Source organism: Alexandromys fortis, unplaced genomic scaffold (genome assembly GCF_014885135.2).
Source record: "Alexandromys fortis isolate MF-2015 unplaced genomic scaffold, M_Fortis_MF-2015_v1.1 scaffold_27, whole genome shotgun sequence".
In the NCBI taxonomy this organism is placed as follows: Eukaryota; Metazoa; Chordata; class Mammalia; order Rodentia; family Cricetidae; genus Alexandromys; species Alexandromys fortis.
Window position 1 is genome coordinate 14546348 of NW_026067952.1, and position 17676 is coordinate 14564023.

Consider the following 17676-nt stretch of genomic DNA (forward strand, 5'->3'; position numbering starts at 1 on the left):
GAGTTAGAGACCAGCCTGGTCTACAAGAGCTAGTTCCAGGACAGGATCCAAAACCACAGGGAAACCCTGTCTCAAAAAAACAAAAACGAAAAAAAGAAAAAGAAAAAGAAATTCTTAGTTGTTAGCAAAAGCCATGTGTGTTCTCATAGCTTCTTAGAGACATGAGAAATTTCACTGGAGAGTCTGAGGGAGTGGATGAGATGGTGTGGCAGGCAGAGGAGGTGCTTGCTGCCAAGCCTGGTGATGTGAATTCAATCCCTGGGACCCACAAAGTGGAAGAAGAGAACCGACTCCCTAAAATCGTCCTCTGACCTCCACACATGCGCCACCTGATACATGCATGTCATGAAGCATACCCAAGTATGCACGCACAAGCACACACACTAAAATACCCAAAATTATCTATTTTTTTTAAATAAAAAAAGAGGAGAAATACCTGAAATTTGAGAAACGCCATCTTGGATAAAAAGTACAGAGACTACCTGCCACCTCTCCCAGGGTTCATTTAGCCTCGGTGTCCCCATTTCCGAGGCAAAACACAAGCAGCACAGCAGCTACGCAATCCCATTCACGTTATCCAGAAAAGGAGCGGACACAGGCAAAAGTGTCAAACTTTATTATGTGGGGAACCACGTGCACAGGAGGAAAGCAGCTGCGGCAGCCTGCAGGGTTCCACAGAGCCCTGGAGGACAAACGGTCCATTCAGATAGTGATGGTGAAGTAGGTGATGGTGGGCAGGATTATATAGTCTTTGACTTGGTTTGACTTCTCCTCGGATTGGACCGGCTGCTGGTGGAGGATTTTCTGCTTTTTGTTTTCCCTCTCATTGACGCAACAGTATTTGGCATGCAGGCATCCCACCTCGGCTATCTCCCCCATTTTGCATTTCTTCCTGCAGTAGCCTGATACATTGTTAAAGCATCTTTTGGGTTTTGCACCATCTGAACACAGGAAACAACATGGAGCAGGGTTAGTTTCTGAGGGAAAGCAGAGACACAGCTGGATTTCACACTCACAGGGGCAACAGACACATCACCCTCTGTCAGCATCTCCTCCATCCCAAACGGAAACTGTATGCTAATACAAGGAAACTCAGAACCCCCAAATTTAGGACATTCACGGGACTGGGGAGATGGCTCAGCAATTGAGTGTGCTTGCTGCACTTGCAAAGGACCCAGGTTTGATTCCCAGCACCACCTGATGGTCTACAGCTATTTGTAAAGTTCCAAGAGGTGCAAGGCCCTCTTCTGGCCTCTGTGCGCCCTAGACACACATGTGGTGCACATACATATGTGATGGTAGAACGTTTGTACACATAAAATTAATCTTGAATTTTAAAAAAGGACAGTTGGTCCTAGCCAATACCCAAATAGCTTTGGAAGTACCCACGAGAGGGAGGAAGAGGAGAAGACCTGACTCCTCGCACAGTCCAGGCTAGGTACCACCCCAAATCAGGCAAAGCCCTCCCTGCTCCATCAGCACGCCCTCAGTCTTGTTTCCTCAGAGAGCACTAATGCATCACCATCAGTATACTTCAGAGCCAAGTCAGCTTTTAAAACGGCATCCCAGGCTGGGCTACCAAGATGGCCCTGCAGATAAAGACACCTGCTATGGGAGCCTGGCAGCCTGTCTTAAATCCCCACAGTCCACACAAGGTGGGCAGAGAAAGTAAGTCCGCAGAGTTGTCCTCTGACCTCTGACCTCCATGACACCCATGCGCACATGCATCCACAAATGCACTTCACACGTACACAATAATAATCAAGCAGAGTTAAAATCTTTTCCCATGGCTTCTGGAGACCAGACTCAGATCCTCATTCTCACACAGCAAACACACTCTTACTAACTAAGCCATCTCCTCAGCAATTTTTTTTTTAATTTAAAAGAAAATCACAGAGATCAGGAGAGATGTCTCAGGAGTTTTTTTTTTTATTTTTTTAAGACTTGCTGCACATCTGAGTTCAAACGCCCTGCGCCCACATAGAAAACAGGTGTGTCTGTGCCTGTAACCCCAGCACTGACTGCTGGGGGACAAGGTAAGAACAGAAGGGTTGTGGGGCTCGCCAGCTGCCAGCCTAGCTCCAGGTTCAGTGCGAGAGCCCATCGCACAGCAGTGAGGTGGAGAATGGCAGAGCAGGGCACCCAGGGCACGTGGGTGGACGTGCAAAACACACACACACACTTGCAACATCACAGACACACACAGATTCAGACACGTGGCATCACAGACACACACTCATACACACACTCACACACACAGCATCACAGCCACACACTCACTCACACACACAGCATCACAGGCACACACTCACTCACACACACAGCATCACAGGCACACACTCACTCACACACACAGCATCACAGGCACACACTCACTCACACACACAGCATCACAGGCATACACACTCACACTCACACAGCATCACAGGCACACACTCACTCACACACACAGCATCACAGGCACACACTCACTCACACACATAGCATCACAGGCACACACTCACTCACACACACAGTATCACAGGCACACACACACTCACACACAGCATCACAGGCAGGTCTTTGTGTTTCACACTCCTAGGCTGCAGGCATCACCCTTGCTAAGATCTCATTAGTTTTAGCCACAGTTGCTCCTGAGACCCCTTCTGCTCATCCCAAATTCTCCAGAACCTGACTGTTCTCTGTCTCGCTTTCTTCTTCAGCTCAGATAAATGTCTTAGCTAGTGAGCAAACACAGTTTAATGGATACCTTTCCCCCTGGAGATCCCGACTCTCCCCTACTCTTGCACGTAGGTCCCAACGTCTCTGTCTAAGCCTTCATTTCCCTCTCTATACAAAATCAGATCAACCTGCAGAATAAATGTGGACAGCAAAGATGTGCTCTCCCTGCTCTCAAACTTCATAACGAGCAACATCCTTGAAGAAGAGAGAACTGTATTTTGAGGGCCATGAAAACACAATACGGCTCCTTGCAAGCAAAGCAGAAAAGAATCCTAGATGCCGGACTTCCTTCCGCCAATAAGAGGCTTTGCATCTCTGCATCTGAGCTAGAGATGCTACACCCACTTGCCAAAGAGAAAAAATAAGGTTCAAAAGAAATAATTCTCTGGGTTAATTAGCTACTTAATGATGAAGAAAGACTTTCACCTGTGAACTGTTTACTTCACTGCTGCCGCCCAGGCTGAAAATGAATTTGAGTGGAAATGGGGGGTGGCCAAAGTTCTCAGGTAAAAGCTGCTGAGCATCATAAGGTTGATACCAGATGATGAGCTGATTGGTACCTTCCGCAAGGGCGCCTCTGACCTCACTGCTTGCTCTCTCTCTCCCAGGCACCAAGGAGAACGGACACTACTGATGATGCTGGCCAGATGTCAGCAGTCTTAACCATCCCACCCCTGTTGCCACCAGCTCTAGTATCCCCTACTTCGGGGTGCATTTGGACAAGTTACCTGCCAGTGCCACAAACAGCAGAATAACGAGAACCTGAGGCAGCTTCATGTTTACAGACCCTCCAGAGACAGCAGGGTATCCTGCGAGGCAGCACCACTCAGAGCACCGCTAGCATGCCACGCTTCGGTTTTAACTCACATGGACAGAGAGGGAACCCAAGCCCGACCCCACCTACATCCCCAAATTCGGAGTCCACAGTCACATAATGTTCCATCCTCTCCCACCCACTCCCTTTTCCTCAGGATGTGAACCCCTGCTGAGCTTGCTCCACCTGGCTGTCAGCCCACTTGGCTCAACATTGATTGACCATATTCCCTGGTTTGGATGGGCCGCCCCTGCTTTATGGTTATCCTTGCCTCTCACTCACAAAAAAACTCCAAAATAACGCATGGCATTAGATTAGAATCTATGGGAGACTGAAGGCAAGATAGCCAAGGAAACAATGCTTTAATTCATAAACTGTTTGGGCCACACCCTCAGCTCAACATCCACCTTGTATCGTCTAGGAAGCAGCCTTGCTGAGAGCGTTTGTATTTCTACCTTCCTCCTGCTGACACTGCTAGACCTTGAGAGTAACACTGATCACCTGCCTCAGGCATTCACCCCTAAGTCTGGCCATCCATCTGGCTAGTTCTTTCAAGTGCCTGCGCTGTCAAATTGCCATCTGGATTGGGTACAAGGAGCACACAGCCTCCTCATTTGCAAAGCTCTTTACAGCTAAGTAGCCAGGTTCCTCTTGAGTAGGCTGGGAAAGATAACAAGATCTTGCTTTATAGATGTGGCCAGTTTTTTTTCGTGTTTTTCTTTTCTTTTTTTTAAATCCCCCGTCAACATATTTACTCCCACCAGCCTCCACAGCCACACAAATCGTTTCGATGCCTTGCTTACAAATGGATTTTAAATGTGCTTCATTTCCGACAGAGCGTCTCTGAATTCTACAGGCTGAATCTGGAAGAATGGGAATGCTAATCCTCACACTGGGAACAAGACTGGGAACGTTGAGGATATTTGTTTAGAAGCAGTGAATGGGGGTTAATAATTCATGCTGCAAATGTCAGACAAACACTTTTCAAAAAGGCAAAGAACGGAAAAAAATCTCTTTTTAAAAAGGACTCATTTATTTTTATTTTAGTGTATGAGTGTTTGCCGGCGTGTATGTCTATGTACATGCATATCTGGTTCCGTGGAGGCCAGGGGAAAGTGCCACATCTCCTGGAACTGGAGTTATAGACAGTTGGAAGTCACCACGTGGGTGCTGGGAATCAAACCTGGGTCCTCTGCAAGAGCAACTACAGCTCTTAACTGCTCCAGCCCTGATATTTCCTTTAACACGCATGCTTTAAAGGAAAATGCTTTTTATAGTTCACACCAGAAATTGTCTTGCTAGCTCAAATTCCAGAACCCAATTAGGGCTGCACATACTTCAGTTCCTTCTTGGTAAACTGTGTTCCTAAGACTTGATGTATACTGGAAAAAAAAATGTATTATGGAGATTGACAACATTGCTCAGTGGCTAAGAAGCACTTATTTTGCAGAAGACCCAGGTTCTGATCTCCGCACCCACATGATAATTCACAGCCATCTCTAGAGCATCCAGTGTCCTCTTCTGACCTCCATGGACACCAGACATGCATGTTGTATACAGACATACAGGTAAATAAAACACACATACACATAATAAATATTAAACTAAGCATGGTAGTGTATGCCTTTAATCCCAGCACTTGGGAGGCAGAGGCAGGTGGATCTCTGAGTTTGAGGCCAGCCTGGTCCACAGAGCAAGTTCCAGAACAGCCAGAGCTCCACAGAGAAACCCTGTATCAAAAATCCAAAACCAAAACAAAGAGACCTGAAGAAGAAAGTGTAAGTTATGGTTCATAAAATGCACATCTGAGCCGGGCGATGGTGGCGCGCGCCTTTAATCCCAGCACTCGGGAGGCAGAGGCAGGCGGATCTCTGTGAGTTCGAGACCAGCCTGGTCTACAGAGCTTGTTCCAGGACAGGCTCCAAAGCCACAGAGAAACCCTGTCTTGAAAAACAAAAACAAAAACAAAAAAGAAAAGAAAAAAATGCACATCTGAGCCCCCATTTTGAACTTGGTTAGCAATTATTAAACACTACATAATAGTAGGCTGAGGGCATGGCTCTGTCAATCAAATGCTTGTAAGCATGAACATCTAAATTTTACCCCCAGAACCCATGGGAAAATGCCTGGCATAGTGGCATACAAAGGGCATTCCAACCAATGAACATGTCTGACGTTGTATGTATCTAATCACAAATTGATTACAAATAAACATTCCTCCTTCATTTTTTTTTTTAAAAGTTTAAAATGGTAGCAAATGGGAGAGAGGAGATGATCATGCCGGTAAAGCGTTTGCCATGCAAGCAAGAAGACCTGAGTTCAATCCCCACCATCCACAGGAATACTGAACGTAAGATTCTGTGACTGTATTCCCAGCACTGAGCAGGCAGAGACAGGAGGAGCCCGGTGACTTGCTGGCCATCAGGCTAGCCTCACCGGTGAACCTGAGGTTTAGTGAGAGACTCTGCCTCAAAAATAAAGTGGAGGATAACCGAGGAAGCCATCCAACACCAACCTCTGACCTTCCCTTCACATGCAAGTGCACACACATGCCGAAGGACCCACACATATATCTGTGCATGCAAAAAAACCACCACTCTTTTATGTGTACAGATTTTAACTGGTTGCAAAGGCATGTGTGATGTTGTCAACTACACCTGAAATTAACTAAAATCAAAAATGGCTGGGTATACTTGTGAGAGGTTTTTGCTTAATTAAATCACTTGAAGTGGGAAGATCCACTTCTAAATGCATGGCTTTTTTTTTTTTTTTAATCCAGATCTTTTGAGGTGGGAAGACCCACCTCCAATCTAGACCACGCCTTCTGATAGAAGCCTATATAAAGGACATGGTAGAAGGAAGCCTCACTCTTTGTCTGCTTGCTCTCGCTCTCAATGGCAAGTCCATTCCTTCACTGGCATTAGAACCAACTTCTTCTGGATTCCAGTGTACACTGGGGACCAGCTGAGACATCCAGCCTTGTGTAATGGACAACTACTAAATTCATAGGGAGCCATGGTTGGATTAGCTGGACCACAGCCCGTAACTCGCTCTAATAAATCCCCTTCTATAGAGAGAGAAATTCATCATGTAAGTTCTGTTACTCTAGAAAACCTTCACTAATACAGCATGCTAATAAAATCTGCCACGGATGAAATAAGAGCTCCCCACGATGTCCACCATGCATTCTCATGAACATGGCCTACGTGGGAAATTCAGGGCTGTGAATAGAACCGACGATGGTGGTGAGAAGATTGTAAATGAGGTTCTCCTCCTTATCCTGGAGGTGCAGTGTGATGCAAGGACCCTCTAACATGGTAGGGAAGGTGGGGGGGTCAGCATCACAGAGAGATCTGATGGAGCTACACAGTTGGCTTTCAAGATGGATAGAGGGAAAGTCAGCCAAAGAGTTCAATCCCCTGAAAACCAGAAAATCAAGGAGTTCTCCATTAGAGCCTGCAGAAGGAACACAGCCTTCCCACCACCTTGTTTTTAGCCAAATGAGACCCAATGTGGACTTCAGAACTATGAATCTAAACTAGCTACAGAAATTATCTAAACTTGTGTTATTCTGTGTTGTTAAGCATAGGGGCAGTGATAGAAAGCCAGAGCCGTATTGGTCACACACACAAAGGGGTCCACAATGTGACCAGAGCATGTGATCTGAATCGAGCTTCAAGTTCTGCACTGATGAGACTTAATTCATCTCAACTTCAAGCCTGGAAACTCAAACTCTGATGGTTTAGTTGCACACACACACACACACACACACACACACACACACACGGCGGGGGCGGGGGAGAGAGAGAGATCAGGCTGGCTGGTCAGAGATCTCCAGGGAGCCTCCTGTCTCCACCCCCAGAGTTAGGGGCACAGGCATGTGCTGCCAAGCCCCCCACGCAAGCATGGGTACTGAGATCCACACTCAGGTGCTATGCTTGTGTAGCCGGCATTTGACTGGCTAAACCATCTCCCTGGCCCCAAGCTGCAGAGAATTTCCTCTGAGATGTGTCCAGATTTTTAAATCGAAGCCCACTGCATCTATTCCTTGTTTAGGCTGCCACAGAGAGACCAGAGGTATGTCTAATAATTTACAGTCAACTTCCAAAGAGGAAAACTTGGCTCTTTGATGAAAGACTCTGCTCAGCTAAGTTCATAGCAGCTTTGTTTGTCATAGCCAGAACCTGGAAACAACCTAAATGCCCCTCCACCGAAGAATGGATGAGGAAAATGTGGTGCATTTACACAATGGAGTACTACACAGAAGAAAAAATAACGACAGCTTGAATTTTGCAGGAAAATGGATGGAACTAGAAAACATTATTTTGAGTGAGGTAACCCAGACACAGAAGACAATTATCACATGTACTCATTCATAAGTAGCTTTTAAACATAAAGCAAAGAAAGCCAGCCTACAAACCACAATCCCAGAGAACTTAGACAACAATACGGACACTAAGAAAGACTTACATAGATCTAATCTACATGGGAAGTAGAAAGTAGAAAAAGACAAGATCTCCTGAGTAAATTGGGAGCATGAGGACCTTGGGGGAGGGTTGAAGTGGGAAGGGGAGAGGCAAGGAGGGGAGCAGAGAAAAATGTAGAGCTCAATAAAAATCAATAAAAAAATAAAATAAAAATAATACAGTTGATTCTCAAAAAAGAAAGAGTCTGGGTGCACTTTCAAATGTTTAGAAAAATAAATATATTTTTCCTACCAAAATATCCTCAGTTTTATTTGATACATTATTTTTAGAAGACATTTACATGTTTAAGTAAAAACTCAGCAACACACCTGCCCATACTGGATTTGGTGGCTCACACCTTCAAACCCAGCACTCAGGAGGCAGACAAAGATGGATATCTGTGAGTTTGAGGCAGCCTGTTAGGGATACATAGTGAGATCCTGTCTTTAAAAAAGGGAGGAAGGAAGAAAGGGAGGAAGGGAGGGAGGGAGGGAGAGGAAAGGAAAGGAAAGGAAAGGAAAGGAAAGGAAAGGAAAGGAAAGGAAAGGAAAAATATTTTAGACAAAATATTACAAATAACTTCAAATGTCATAGAGTGGTGGTTCTCAATCTGTGGGTCATGACCCCTTTCCACAGGGGTCACCTAAGGCCATCAGAAAACACAGATATTTACATTATGGCTCATAACATAGCAAAATTATGAAGTAGCAATGAAAATAATGTTATGGTTGGGGGTCACCACAACATGAGGAAGTGTATTAAAGGGTCGCAGCACTAGGAAGGTCAAGGACCACTGTCTTAGAGGAATAAATTTTCATAGTTCAGAAAGCATAGATGTAAAAATTAGCCAAAATTATATTCTTAATCTATTCCTTTTCTATTATCAGACCAAGAAGCAGCACAAGCTACTTTTCCCAGATGAAACTCTCCATCTAGTAATCCTACAGTCCCCATAAAGCTCCCTCTCTCCAACGTGAAACCTTTGAATGACAAGCCCAGTTGCTATTATCTTCTATTGAAATGTCCAACTTTGGGTTTAAAGTACCACCTAGTGGTCAATTCTTTTTCCTAGCTGCCCAGACTTTCAATATTGCATAATAACTCCACAGAAATGATATAAATCAATTGTTCTCCATGCTTCATAAACATCTAGAGACCTCAACCTCAAAGAATGATCTAATAGAGGCTGGATAGATGGTTCAGCAGTTATGAACACCTACTGCTCTTGCTGAAGACCCAACTAACATGAGTTTGCTCACAACCACCTGTAACTCTAGTTCCCAGGAATCCCTCAGCCTATTCTAGCCTCCGCAGGAGGAAGCAGAGAAAGGAGGCTCCTAGCGACTCACTGGCCAAGCAGTCTAGCGAATTAGTAAATTCCATATTTGTTGAAATGCTGGATATGGTAGCCCATGATTTTAATCCCAACACTCAGGAGGTAGAGGTGGGTGACTCTCTGTGAGTTCAAGGCCAGCCTGGTCTACTGTGGTAATGTGAACGTAATTGGCCCCCATAAGCATTATGGGAGGTGTGGCTTTGTTGGAATAGCTATGGTCTTATTGGAGGAAATGTGTCACTGTGGAGGCAGGATTTAAGGTCTCACGTATGCTTAAGCCACGCCCAGTGCCTCAGATTATTTCCTGCTGCCTGCTGATCAAAATGTACCTCGTTCTCCACTCTTAGCTCCTTCTCCAGCACCATGTCTGCCTGTGTAGTGATAAGAGCGGCGGAGCTGCATCCCCGGCACCAGGCCGCCCGCATGGCTAGCTTATGCCCGAAATAATTACACGGAAACTGTATTCTTTTAAACACTGCCTGGCCCGTTATCTGTAGCCTCTTACTGGCTAGCTCTTACATATTAATCTAACCCATTTCTAATAATCTGTGTAGCCCATGAAGTGGCTTACCAGAGAAGATCTTAACCTGCATCTGTCTGGAGTGGGAGAATCATGGCGACTCCTTGACTCAGCTTCTTTCTTCCAGCATTCTGTTCTGTTTACTCCACCCACCTAAGGGTTGGCCTATCAAGGGGCCTAGGCAGTTTCTTTATTAATAAGAAATCACTCCCACATCATGCCTGCACACCACCACGTCCCACCATGATGATAATAGACTGAACCCCTAAAACTGTAAGCCACCCAACTAAATGTTTTCCTTTTTAGAAGAGGCGCTTCGGGGCTGGAGAGATGGTTCAGAGGTTAAGAGCACTGCCTGCTCTTCCAAAGGTCCTGAGTTCAATTCCCAGCAACCACATGGTGGCTCACAACCATCTGTAAAGAGGTCTGGAGCCCTCTTCTGGCCTTCAGGCATACAGACAGACAGAACATTGTATACATAATAAATAAATAAATATTTTTAAAAAAAAGAGGCGCTTCGGTCATGGTGTTCTTCACAGCAACAGAAACCCTAAGACGTCTACATAGCATGTTTCAGGCCAGCCAGGACTGCGTAGGGAGATTCTGTCTCTAAAATAAGATGAGAAGAAACAAAAGACTATAACTGTTTTTACTTTATGTGAACAATCCCGATTTATTTGCATACACATCGATGCCATGTCTTTATGGAAGGTGCCTCGTGTGCTTTACAAGAGTTTGGATGTAGTTACATCTGATCTGCATTTAGCTTACTTTGTTCCTCAAAGAAATTCAGGCATGCTTTGCTGTGCACGTGGGACTGAATTAAGCATCACAAGAACAGTTTTCACGGGACTGGGCAGTGCTTCAGTAAACCTAAAGTAAACCACTAGGGGTCAGACTCCACTCAGAGGACCTCCAACCACCAGGATTCACCCACAGACCACTCGTGACCATAACAGCTGTATCCAGCCCCTCCAAACACAGGTGGTCAAGGTCTGCCCTATAGAGTAAAAACAAAACAAAACAAAACCAAGTTCAGGTCACAAAATGCCACCAATCCCTGGCCACCCCAGAAAACTCCAACCCCAATAAACCCTATATAAACCGCGCTTCCCCTCAGTTCTCTGCTGCTCCTCTCCTGAGCAGAGGCAGCCACCCTCCTGCTGTGTGAGGTTTGTTGTGCTAGGTGACTTTGCGGTATTCCTCAGGTCCCCGACTGCCAGGATACCTTTCCCCTCACAGCTGTACCGCTTACAACTCTGGCTACTGAGCCCTGTGGCGCCAGACTGCATTCCTGTCTCACACAGCTCTTGTCTGTGCTGCTGGTGCAGGACCGCTCACAACTGGTGCCCAATGTGGGGCTCAGCCCTTGAAGAAAATAGAAATTTTTTCTTTACATAGAAGCAGAGGGTCGGAGTTCAGTCCTCTCACCCCAGGGGTCACAACTGTGAAAGAGAAAAAGACCACGGAGTCTTCTCAGTCCTTTGAGGCAAAGCATCTTATACGGTTATTGCGATGTCCGTTAAGATTCAGGAGCGCAGAACAGGCAGGGCAATAACTCTACGGCTTTGTTACACGCGATTGTAAAATCCAATCCAACAAGGAGCCATGGCTGTTGACAACTGGAAATGCGTAAGCGCTGGTGTAGAACGGAGCCCATGGAAAGGGGGATAAAATCCCTGGCAATTGTTTGGCAGTCTGGATTACAGTAATGAATTACCTCTTCAAGAGGACCTCAATAGGAGGATCCCCCAAACACATCTCAGAAGGGACTCACTGCCCCTTACATTTGGGGACACTAATTTAGACACGTTACCTCCCCTTTCAAACACACCAAATTTATATCTATGTACCATAAATATTCATTCTCGCCAATACAACTCGGAAATTCAGTCTATACTGCCTCGCTTTCAGAGACTTCTTATAGAAGATGAAGTACATACTCAACAACGATTGGACCGAACCCCTCACTGCACCAGCTTTTATGATACCTGTGATTTTTACATCCTCAAAGCCCGTGGGCATCAACATCACCCATTTACTTTTGAGTTTTTAAAGGACTCAGAAACTCTATTGCTGCCAATAGCGTGTATTTCCATTTATTGATGCGGTATGGGGGAATCTAATTATTACTCCATGGGACTTATAAGCAAGTATGTAAAGCTTCCTTAGCCCCAGGACAATGTCTGACGTGGAAAGCAAAATATGGTGACAAATCCGAGGAACCGGGAGAGCTACACTGTAACAACAATGTCCCGATTAATAAAGACATGCTCAGGGAGTGAGAAAATTAGTGACACTCTGGTGCAGATGGGTTAGCCTGGTATTTTGACCAGGGGTGCTCTGTGCACTGCAAGCCTGGAGAACTACTCCTGACCGTGCAGAAACTGTGGATTCTCTGGCCACTTTGACACAGGCCCAGGAGCCATGTCTGAGTTTCTTGCTCATATTAAGAGAGTGGTACACCAGAAAGTAGCTCATGGGGAGGCTGCAGATACCCTGATCAGGCAGCTCGAGGTTGGTGGGGCCACCGGAGTGTGGAGCTGCTACGGCACCAGTAAGGCATGGCGATTTCTCTAACAGGGTAACGGCCACTCGGCACACTGGCAGCTCACCCTCGGGTGGCAGCAGTCACTGCAGCGGCTAATCAAAACACTCCCCAGAAAGGACTGACCCCTGCAACTAATGAATCATCTGATAACTATAAGAGAATACAAGCTCCCTTATTGGGGTCACGGATCGAGGGCCAGCCATACACTTTTAAAAACAACCGTAGGTCTCTGATGACCCTGTATGGATTGATCAATGGCCCCTTCATGAGGAAAAATTAAAACAGGCCCAACTTCTAGTACAGAAATAACTGCAACTAGGACATGCAGAACCTTCAGTAAAGTCCTTGGAGTCCCCTGTTTTTGTAATCCATAAAAAGACAAATAATAGACTTGGATTCTTACATGATCTCAAGGGCATAAATGCCACTGTGAACCAACGGAGGACCTCTACCCAGGGGTCCCTGCTCCTATGGTTCCTCAAGGGCATTATGATACTATATTTGACTTAAAAGACTGCTGTTTTTCTTTTTCTTTCTTTCTTTTCTTTTTTTTTTTTGCAAAAGGACCAGCCTTTTGCAGGTCAGGGAGACTGGGAACGGGATGCAGAGGCGGCGAGAAAACCACACCGACTTTTTTCTGAGAGATAAAAGCTTCTCCTCTTTTTATTCCTCTTTCTGTTGTTCTTTTTGTTCTGCTCTTCTGCCCTGACGTTTCCCTTCTGTGTCTTCCCTGGTGTCTTCCTTCGTACCACTGAGTCTTTGTTTCTGCCCTTACAGCTTATATAGCCCAGCAAGATCTTTCAAGCAATATTAAAATTACAATGCAATTACATTCTGTTTTTTAAGTGAATGATTACAATGAATACAAGTAAAAAATGACATATTTTCCCTTTCCCTTACATGATTAAACATTTTACATATTACAGGTGAAAAACAAAATTATCCCCCCAAACCACATACAGTTAAACATTTATCTCTTAGACTTCTCATAGACCGGGAGCCTTTCAGCCATAACCGTTTACATAAGCTATCGTTTTTATAATTGCCAAAAAAAACAGGTTGCTAGTTTCACCTTTCGTATTTTAGAGTCCATCCAATTCTTTGCTTTTCAGCTACATGAAGTCATTATTGAAAGCTTTGTTTAGCTGTGCTGTACACTGAAACCCATGAGCACAATTCCCAATATCAAAAAGAACTTGCACTGACTCCTGGGACTCCATTGTTTTGCTGAGTCACTAGCCTAAGTCACAATCTATACAACTCCTCGAGAGAAACTCCTAAGTCATAGCTGCGTGACATTCCCTTGGTCCCATTTTCTACCCTCTGCAGCCCTTGCTTTACCGGGGTGTGAAAAACACTATATTCTCCCTTTACCGGTACTGATTTCCCACTAACCTAACCTCTATCATAATCCCTTACTATATTTGTTAGAAACCCTTAATCATCAAAATTCTATTTAAATTAACACTATTATTGCATAAAATCATTACTTCAATTAAACAGTACAGCTTAAGAGGAAATCATCTTCATAATAATCCACAGGTAAAAACATCCAGTAGAATGGGATATTTCCATGAGAAAATCACACTATATTAAAGGTAGTGGGAATCTCCCCCACACCCAGCCAAATACCAGAGAAAAATGGCACTGGCAAACATGTCACGGCATAGCAGTAGCAAGAGACATTCTGGAGCCAAAGCCCTTCCGGCCTCGCCTATCCGAGATTCATCCATCAGTGCTTTGCCTCCTGATGGGTCAGACTCCTGAACTCAAGTGTCACAGCTGCTCCTCTGACGTGGTCACCGGCACTTTTCCTCTATTCTACATCCTGATGATAAGAAACGCTTTGCAATCTCTGTTTCTGCTTTAAACAATCAACAGCAAATGACCCAATATCAGTGGAAAATTTTACCACGAAGGATGAAAAATAGCCCCCACTATATGTCAATATGATGTCCATGAAGTTGGTGCTCATCAAATTTCCCAAGGTATTGGTCATTCATTATATGAACAACATTCTTTGCTACTAGTGATCTAATCAGTATGTAAATGAGTGCTTATTTTGTGGTAAATAAACTAAAAAAAAATTAGACATATCTGGATAAAATACAAAAGCAATCACCTTATAATTCTTACGGCATGTAATTACACAACAACTAATTAGTCATCATCCTCTCTGCTTAGACCTTCCCAAACAATACCTTCAATTACTTACAAAAAATGGCGTCATGCCGATTGGATACCCCCTTATCTGCCTACTCCTACTAAAGATGTATCCCCGATCTTTAGTTTACTTTCTGGAGACTTTCGGTTAAACTCCATGAAAGACACCACACCTGAAGCAGAGAGACTCATTAGTGTCTTATAGAACGCTGCTGCGGAGGCTGTGGCTCGGAGGATTGATCCTTTACTTCCTTATCAATTACTCATCCTTCTTTCCCCCTCCTCACCTGCTGGAATTAGATATCAACAAGAAAATGGAATTATAGAAACTTATGTGTGTCACAATCCTCCACAACAATCCATAGCTCCTTATTTACAAGCAATTATAGACTTGACAGTGATGGAAGGGCGTGGCTTAAGGAACTTCCTGAAATCACAGTAAGTTGTAGTAACTACAGACACCATAGTGCTATTAAAGAAAAGGCAGGTTGATTATTTGTTCCACACTGATAATAACAGGCAGGTGGCATTAGCATGTTATTCAGGATCTGTAGATAATCATTATCCTAAATATCCCCTTCTAAGATTATTTGAACATACCTGATGGGTAATAAATCATGTTACTGGGATCCCTTACAATTCATGGTGTCAAGCTATTGTTGAATGGCACCGTCAAATACTTAACAGAATTTTTTTTAATAAAAATGTGGGTATATACACCCACCTAAATCCTACATACTATACTACATGTAGCCAAGTTTATTTTAAATTTTTTCACTTTAAAGGATAATGCTTCTTCTGTTACCCAAAAACATTTTTCCTATATGAGACACAGTCTAAAATATATGTTAAACGGAAAGATCTAGAAATTAATTGGAGAGGGCCAAATGTTCTTCTAATATCAGGGGAAAGTTATTCTGTGTCTTCCCAGAAAATAAACAAAGTCCCAGATGACTCTTACTCCAATGATCCCAACCAGTGCAACATCCCCGAGAATATCAGACAAACAAAATGTCCATAGATAAACCACCAACCCATCACGAGGAGATGTCCCAAGAGAATGACTTAGGGAGACATCAAGACTTTAACTCATCAAGCTGAGATCTTGGGGAGATAACACAATACTATTGCCTAAGTCACTTGAAGAGGCACTGTGACCAAAGCAACTATTAAAAGAGAAAGCATCTAACTGGGGGCTTGCTTACAGTTTCAGAGGGTTAGTCCATTATCATCATAGCAGGGAACATGGCGGCATGCAGACAGAGGCTGGAACAGTAGCTGAGAGCTACATCCTGATCCATAGGCTGAGAGAGAGTGACACACTTCCTCCAACAAGACCACACCTCTTAATCCTTCTAATCCTTTCAAATAGTGCCATTCCCTGATGCCCAAACATTCAAATATATGAGCCTATGGAGGCCGTTCCTATTCAAACCACAACTACTGACCCCAAAATGATGCTGTTATGTTTACTGACTATACCACATTGTTTGTTCTCAGCTTGTTAATGCAGAATTCAAAGCTTTTTATGAGGAGGATAAAAGACATGCCTGTAGTAGGAAACAGTATGAAGCTGTTTTGCCATGTTAAAGATTGTTTTTATCCTTTGGAGCCAGTTGTCTGAACAAAAGATAGTAGACAACTATTTCGCCACATGAATGGAGGATATTTTGGTTAGACTAATCTAACTGATGATCCCGAATGCTATAATACAGATTTTAGAACAATTAAGTACTCTTAGAAAGCTCTGATAATGGAAAATATAGTTGTATTAGGATAAAGAAAGGAATATCTAATGTATTGCTTATTAAAGTTAATATTACTGTACATAATCTAGCACTATCTCTTGCCAACAGCTTAGAAAAAACCTCTGGCTTCATTTGGCACATGGTAGTCAATGAGAACAACTTTTCTGTATCAGAGGAGACCCATCTATTTCTGGGCTCTTAAAAAAGAAATGTAGTGGCTGGAGAGATGGCTCAGAGGTTAAGAGCACTGGCTACTCTTCCAGAGGTCCTGAGTTCAATTCCCAGCAACCACATGGTGGCTCACAACCATCTGTAATGAGATCTGGTGCCTTCCTCTGGCATGAGGGCATACATGAAGGCAGAATGTTGTATACATAATAAATAAATCTTTTAAAAAAAAGAAATGTATATGGTTTATGAGCTACTCATATAAGTCATACACTTATATGATAGAGGGCACCCACACCCATATTCATAGGACTTCCCCTGACAGTCCAGCCAATGGTGCTTTTTTATGACATTGTTTATGCTTCAAATGTACTTCTATCCCTCCTTATTGTAACTCCATTTCTAATTATGACTTCCCATGGTAACAACCACCTTGGATGGACAATTTTATGTGAGAATAATGCTTACACTGCCCTTCCTGCAGAATATAAAGGCTGTGTGTGACGGGCTGTACTAGACCATTTTGCTCAGTAAATCTTGGCAGTTGATCGACAGAATTAGGAGAGTTCCCCTGAAAACTGTAATGATTCTGAGCACCTGCTGGTTCCTCTAACCGTTGCCACCACAATGGCTTTTTTATTACCAGGCCCAGGAGTGATTACTGGACTACAACGAGATTTCAAAAACGGCCTGTAACCTTGGCAAAACTACTAGTATTACAGCAAAAATAATAGCAGAAGCTAATCACGACATGGCTGCACTGAGTACCAGTTCTACAAAATAATGTAAATTATTTGTTGCTCAAGCATAACCCTGGTTGTCGACAATTTTCTGGCTTGCGTTGCTTTAATGTGTCAGAGTGCTCCCATACCATGGATGGCCAAGCTGATCATCTGCATAGTGAGAAAAACAAAACTTCTCAAGGTGCCCTTTGAATCAACATCATGGCTAAAATGGCTTTCCCTTCCCTTGGTCCTCAGCTAGCCACTCTTCATTCTGTTTGCCTTGCCTATATTAGTCAGACTCGCCATACAAGCAATGCATCAGCTTTGACTCCTGTTACAGCCACACTTTTCTCTTTAAAATATAAGAAGCGGGGAGATGCATTGCCCACAGACAAGCCTACCAAGCTCCGGGATTTCAGACATGCTTGCACTGAACATTCAGCTCATGACGTCACACTGCCTTC

The 17676-nt window shown here is 44.0% G+C and overlaps 1 protein-coding gene across 1 annotated transcript; it reads right to left on the reverse strand.

The window, feature by feature from the left end:
- Nucleotides 1-702: 702 nt before the first annotated feature.
- On the reverse strand, nt 703-3498 carry Defb128 (defensin beta 128). Its single transcript, XM_050150694.1, has 2 exons — nt 3450-3498; nt 703-941 (listed from the first exon to the last, which is right to left on the reverse strand). Exons 1-2 carry the CDS (start codon nt 3496-3498, stop codon nt 703-705), a joined length of 288 nt encoding a protein of 95 aa, XP_050006651.1.
- Nucleotides 3499-17676: the final 14178 nt, after the last annotated feature.

Coding starts and splice junctions, on each gene's coding strand:
- Defb128 (XM_050150694.1), bottom strand. CDS start 3,498: ATGAAGCTGCCTCAGGTTCTCGTTATTCTGCTGTTTGTGGCACTGGCA. Junction 942..3,449: donor GCTGTTTGTGGCACTGGCAG/GTAACTTGTCCA, acceptor TCCTGTGTTCAG/ATGGTGCAAAACCCAAAAGA.